This window comes from Petaurus breviceps, unplaced genomic scaffold (genome assembly GCF_028583685.1).
Source record: "Petaurus breviceps papuanus isolate PSGF00001 unplaced genomic scaffold, PetGlider_PUasm1.0 90700, whole genome shotgun sequence".
NCBI lineage: Eukaryota > Metazoa > Chordata > Mammalia > Diprotodontia > Petauridae > Petaurus > Petaurus breviceps.
The window spans coordinates 5,134,869-5,141,610 of record NW_027187315.1 but is presented as its reverse complement, the minus strand read 5'-3'; the positions used below and the strand labels follow the sequence as shown (position 1 = coordinate 5,141,610).

Sequence of the window (6,742 nt, the reverse complement as noted above, 5' to 3'; positions counted from 1 at the left end):
GGGGGGTAGGAGTTCTTTTAAACTTTTACATCTTTAAACAGTTGAGGAAGCAGCTTTTACTTTTTCCCTAAAAAAAAAAATCATCCTCCTCCCCACCCCTTGAAATGTGCTTCTTTCGTGGGGTGGGACAGATTTTAGAGAACTTCCTTTAAAATGATTGTATGGATGTTTCCCTGAGCCCTTCAATATTCTGTCTAGATAAATCACAAATGAAAGTAATATCTGAAGCAATGGTCTGGTCTGGGACCCAAATCTACTAAAATGGTACTTACTCCTCTCCCCAAAGTAGCACCTTCAAAACATACTTCAACTGTCACGTCTGTCCTAGATGCATGGGGAAATGGAGAGATAACTGCCCTAAACTTCTAGGGCTCAAAAGACTTGGATTGTCACCATTCTAAGATGAGCTTCATTTTTGCTTTGGCTTTAAAAAAAAAAAAAAACCCTGCCTATTAGAAACATATATCAACACTATATCACTAAAACATTGCTTACATTGAGATTACTAGATCTTATCAAAATAATCTAGCAAAGAAAACTAATGTCAATCTGGCTTTTTTTGTCTGGGGGACTATGGGAGTGGGAAGGGAATTGTTTTTGATGCATGAAATATGAACCTATTTTCTTTTCTTTCTCTTGAGAAATCTAGTGTAGTGGAAATGTCAAGAGGTAGGATGACCTCAGGAGGGCATTTTATAATGGTTCTTGCCCTAATTTTCCTCCTCCCAAATCTTCCACTTATTGTTAACAATTATAGTTTTGGCTCTAGCAGATGAAGTAAATTACACATTTTGAAGCCACAGTGACCCTGAACAAGAGCCATTTTAGTAACACCTGAAAATAGGAGAGCTTTCTCCTCCAGGCTCAAGCTCATAATGGCTTACATTTCACTAAAAGCTCATTCTAGGCTGTTCATGATTTGTTGTTATATGATTCATTTTACCCATAATTCTGTGGGAATTCTGGTTAACTTTATTTAAAAAAAAATCTCCCAGGAGGATCTTTAGGTTTTGATACTCATTTAAAAACTTCCAGTATAAAAAGTGTATCTCTAAAAAGCAAGGCTGCCAGCCAGCCAGTCAGTACCAAGAAAACATATTAAAGTTGATACCGCAAACCCTCTCGGGTCAAAAGTAATGAAAAACATTTTTCTCTAGGTGACATTCTGCTCCTTGGCAACCTAGACTGAAAGGTTCTTCCCTGCGCTTCCATGGTTACAAAGATGCAAAAAACAATTCCCCATCACTCAATCCCTCCTTCCACAGTTTCTGATAGTATATGCTTGGAATAGATGGTTTTTCTGACCTGCCCTCCATTGATTCTTGCACATGAAAAATAAGACTTGAAAAAATGTATTGAAAACAAAATTAACCTTCAGCATTTAAGTTTTATGCAACATTATTTTTTTTAATTTTCTAATAACCTATAGAAAAACAAGCTATTAAAAATGCATGATCAATTAATGACCTTTTAAAAAATTCTAGTCCTAAATGTCCAATGACTAGATGAAATATTATTTCCTTCAGACTTTCCTCAGCTCAACCCTGTAGCTGTACAATACACAAAGCCAGACTGGGCCTTGAAAAACAGCTCTTTATTATACATTATTATTATTATACATATTATTATATATATAAAGAAGAATCCAATGCATTAAGATTACTTAATCTTAATTTGTAAATATCCCAGAAATCTGAAATCATTGTATCCTATGCATGAGATAGGTCGAATCATGTATCTGGCATCAGATAATCTATTCGACTGTAAACTCCATGAGGTCAGGCACTGGTTTTTACCTCTTTTTTTAATCACCAGCACTAAGCACTGTGCCTGGCACAGGCATATAGTAGGGGCTTAATAAATGCTTAATGGTTGACTGATTACATGATCTGACTCCTCTTTCTACTTTGGATAAGCAGAACACAACGACATTCAACTGGTGAGCCTCTGATGGTGTTTTGGGACACAGAATGCCTGTGAGTGAGAGGGAGGTGTGGCAAGAAGGAAGAAATGAGGAAGGATGGGAGCTCTGCCTGAGTATGTTATTTCCAAAGCCTTCCCTCTTCAGTCTATGCCTGAAACATGAAACTGAGAACCACAAGATGTGGTTACAGGGTCCTGGAATTATCCAAGGGCAGCCCACTTTTGTCCATTCTCATCCCAACTACTGCATTTTTCTATTTCTGAATATTGATGTTGAAGGGTTTGGGAAAGGCCATTAATTGCCCTAGGATGGGGGTGAAGGCTTGGGTAAGTGTAGAACTGGCTTTCTGTACAGTCACTGGGCAGTCCTGACTTCCTTCTCTTAGTCAAATATCATGGAATGAAAATTTCTCTAAGTTACCATTTCCCAACTAGTGAGAATGCAACATCTCTATATTTGGTGGGTATCAAAATGTGCAAAGGACCAGACTCTGTCCCCATCCCCCTTCCCTTATTAAAAGACCCACCTAAGGAATTCCCGGTCTACTTGGCAGCTCTTTTTCAGCCTACACCAATTTCTCAGTCAATGTGTATTCACCATCAATACCCTCCCAATCATCCTTTCTGTGCCCTCCCCCAGTCCGTCAATCTAGCACCCATACCTCCAGTGTCCTCACCCTTGTCTCCTGTCCCACCACATCAGCCCACCCCTTCCCCATTTCAGGAAGGAAAGTAAATTAATTAATTTATACCAAAGTGTTAGGGACATAATGTACTGCCTTTCCCAAGAGTATTGGCTTTCTTCAAATGAGAAACCAAGAGAGGACAATGTTTAGCCTCAAAGGAAAAATCTCCTATGATGGAAATTTCAGACCCTAAAACCTTTGAGTGGGGAGAAGGATACTTTTTGAAAGCTCTCCAACTATGTCTCATAGGCAATCTGCCATACCACACATATATGTGCATATATGTACACATGCACACCTGTATACATGCATATATACGGAAACATGTGTGTGCATATATATATGGATGGGTGGATTGTGTGCATTTATGCATGCGTATGTATGTGTGTATGTATGTATGTATGTATGTGGGCAGCTAGGTAGCGGTGGATAGAGTATGCTGGGCCTAGAGCCAGGAAGACCTGAGCTCAAATCTGGCCTCAGACACTTACTAGCTGTGTGACTCTGGACAAATCACTTAACCTCTGATTGTCTTAATCCCCTGAAGGAGGAAATGCCAAACTGCTCCTGATCTTCTCCAAGAAAACCCCCAGGGACAGCACTGGTGGGCTATGGTCATGAAGAGTCAGACTCTTTCACAACTCAACAACAACAGTATGTATCATCTATGCAGAAGGCCACCTGGATAAAACATTGAACACTAAACACAAAACTCTAAGTATGTTCATCTTCTATCCTTCTCTGCTCCAGCTGTTGAATTTATGTTGGCCTTTGGGGGTAGAAGGTGGGCAGAACAGTATTTCCCATGTTTCTCCCTCTCCAGCAATCAGTTGGATCGCCTTGGCCCCAATACCAGCAATCCCCTGCCGACCACCCAAGGATCAGCGCTATTTTGAATACCTCATGATCTGATTTCCCACAATGCCTTGTGAACTCATTCCACATTCAGCCTTGTCACTATGTGTAGCAGCAAGAACCCCAGCATCCCCCGGGTGGCTGCCAACACAGGTTCTTGGATCTGCTTTGCTAAAGGAAAGCGACTCAAAATAGGTTAACAAGCTTACTTTAATCAGTCAAACATATATTGTTTACCTAGTTCAGGGGGAAAAGATCAGCACCCCGAACTTCAGAGTATACAGACAGAATTATCAAGACAGAGAAACATATCAAGCAGACAGGTTTCCAAACTGTCCAACCATTACATCCAAACCAAATCACAGTTACCATCAACACCTGGGTTTTTCAAAGCCAGGGGGCTCTCAGCAAGGGCTTCCCAGAGTCTCATCTGATCAAATCACAGAACACTTCTCAAAGTGAGCCCCAAAGCAAAGCCTCACATGAGGGATCATATAGTCGCCTCCTGGGTCAGAGAATGTAACCACCCTCTTGACCAATCCCAATCACACAGCATCAAGGTGTGGGCATTCCTGAAAACCAAGCCTCCTGCCACAGGCTCCATGTGACCACATTCAGCCTATTAGGAGGCAGAATATATTTTCAAATCAAGGAAGGTTCTCAGAGTCTCTTAAGCCTATCAAAGGGCCTAGGGGCAGGGAAGATCTTTAAATTTGTATTTCCATTACACTATGTCACAGAGAAATAGGTTCAGAGCGGCCCAAAATGATAAGGCCTTGTTTCCCCACCTTCCTTCTAGGCCTGAGGAAAGGCTGTCCAGCAGAGAGCTGTTGACCAGGGCCTCAGTGTCATTTGCCACCTCCGCTGGTGAGGCCCTTGGGGACAGGAGCTTGGAGATGAGGCTGCTGAATTTGCTCTCAGTGGCCGAGGGAGGCCCTTCCAAAGGGGCCTCACTGGGGGTGGTGAAGTTCAGCTCCTCAGGGTCCAAGCAAAGCCCCTCATGGGATCGGTGAAAGTCAACGGTGCTCAGGTCTCCACTGGCCACGGAGGACGGGGAGGCGCAGGTGACGTCCCTGACCAGGCCGTAGCTCTCCATCCACTCCTTGAGCCACTCCATCTGGCAGTCACAGTGCCAAGGGTTCCTAAACAAATACAGACGGCCCAGAAAGTAGACCGGCTGGAAGACTGAGAAGGGCAGCAAGGTGAGGTTGTTGCTGTTGAGGTGCAGGGCCATGAGGCTTGTGAGGTTCTCAAAGGCCCCTTCCTCGATGTATTGCAGCCTGTTTCTGTCCAGATAGAGCACTTCCAGCTCCGCCAGGTCCCGGAACCAGGCCCTAGACACGTGGGTCAGGAAGTTACCCCCCAGATTGAGCATCTTCAGGTGGCTCAGCCCCTCAAAGGAGCTCCCCGGGAGACCGCGGAGGAGATTGTCGTTCAGGTAGAGGTACTCCATCCTCTGGCAGTCCTGGAACGCCCTGCCGTGCACCACACTGATCCTGTTGTCCTGCAGACTCAGAGAACACAGCCGGCCCAGGCCCTGCAGCGAGTTGTAGGCGACCGCCTCGATCCAGTTTCGTTCCAGGTAGAGATGGGTCAGGTTCTCCATGCCCCTGACAGCCCCAGGCACCCGACGGAAGTGGTTCTGGAAGCAGGAGAGCTCCTGCAAGGCAGGGAGGTCCACAAAGATGCGGTCCGGGATGCTGAACAGGTTGCAGCCCGCCAAGTCCAGCCTGACCAGGCGCCGGAGGGCGGCGAAGGTCCTAGTGTGCAGGTAGCGGATGTCCTCATTGTAGGCGATCCTCAGCTCCACCAGGTTGGGCAAGCCCTTAAAGGCTCCTGGAGTGATGAAGGAGATATTGTTGTGACTCAGCGACAGCTGCCGGAGCGAGGGCAGGGTTCCAAAAGCCCGCTCTGCCAGGAATTTGATGCCGTTCTTGTCCAGGTTGATGAAGGAGGCCTCGCAGGGGAATTCGCTGGGGATCTGCAGGAGGCCCGTCCTGTCGCACAGAACAGAGCAGCTGCGCTCGGGGGTGCAGGTGCAGCCGGTGGGACAGGTGCGGACGCACGCCCAGAGAGCCTGGGCACAGGGCAAGCAGAGAATCACTTTGCAGGGCAGAGGGTTGGGCAGAAAGGGGAGGGAGCAGGCACAGAACAGAGGTTCCATGAGAGTAGAGAAGGGAAGAAAGGGAGAAAAGAAGAGAAGTTAGTAAGAATTACGACCTCTGCATCTCCAGTCGGATCTATGAAATAAAGTCCAAACACCATCATTCAAGGCTTTCCAATTGGCTTTTCTAGTTTTATCTCCCAAATAAATTGATCCCACCCATTGTACCCCCCCCAAAAAAATACTTTTCAATTTACCACCCCTATACTTCTGGGGCAGCCAGGTGGCTCAGTGGATAGAGTGCCAGGCCAGGAGTCAGAAAGACTCATCTTCATGAGTCCAAATCTGGCCTCAGACACTAGCTGTGTGTCCCTGGGCAAGTCACTTAATCCTGTTTGCCTCGGTTTCCTCATCTGTAAAATGAGCTGGAGAAGGAAATGGCAAGCTACTCCAGGATCTCTGCCAAGAAAACCCCAAATAGGGTCACCAAGAGTCAGATACAACTGAACAAACACTTTTGTTCATGTTATTTACCATCCCCACTCACCCTTCCACCTATATGAAACCCATTGTAAAGATATACAGGCACTGGGGCATAGCGATCCACTGGAAAAGTCGAAAGGGGTATGGGAGAAAATATGGGAGAGAGCAGATTGGAGGAGGAGATATCCTGTGGACTGCTATTTTGGGGCAGTGGGTAGGGGAAAAACGGGGAGAAAATTTGTAACTCAAAATCTGGCAGAAACCTACTGTAACCAGATGTCTGTTAGGAGTTTTTTATATAAAGTCAAAAGATCCTACTAGGCCAGTGCAGGAGAGGAAGGATTTATATTCTTACTCTTTCTCCCTCTGCCCCATACTGTGGAAAGTAGGTATAACCAATCTTTTCTAGACATTTTCCTTGCACCAAGAATAATTTCTTTGTAGTTAACCCTATTGGTTTCACCTAGAAGAAAGGAGGTATCTCTTTGAGTCATGTATTTAACAGAACAGTGGAGAGCTTCACATGACTCCCTGGCAGCTCAACCATTCCCCCCAGACAGAAACTTCTTTTGAACTTATCATTTGCTTAAGAAAAAAAGAAGCTGGATTCACATTTGCTCAAGCAGTGTTTATTGAGCAGTATAGGGTGTGCTGGTAAAAGTTTAACTAAGCTGGGAAGGTTGGAGGATGT

General features: G+C 45.1%; 1 protein-coding gene across 1 annotated transcript in view; it reads right to left on the bottom strand.

Annotated features, from left to right (window-relative positions):
- Window positions 1–3,676: 3,676 nt before the first annotated feature.
- The window catches only part of NYX (nyctalopin), a 39,777-nt gene continuing 36,711 nt past the window's right edge, over window positions 3,677–6,742 (bottom strand). Inside the window, exon 4 of the mRNA XM_069065673.1 lies at window positions 3,677–5,567. Coding sequence (XP_068921774.1) covers window positions 4,189–5,567 — 1,379 coding nt within the window. The 3' untranslated portion in view covers window positions 3,677–4,188. The remainder of the gene's footprint in view (window positions 5,568–6,742) is intronic.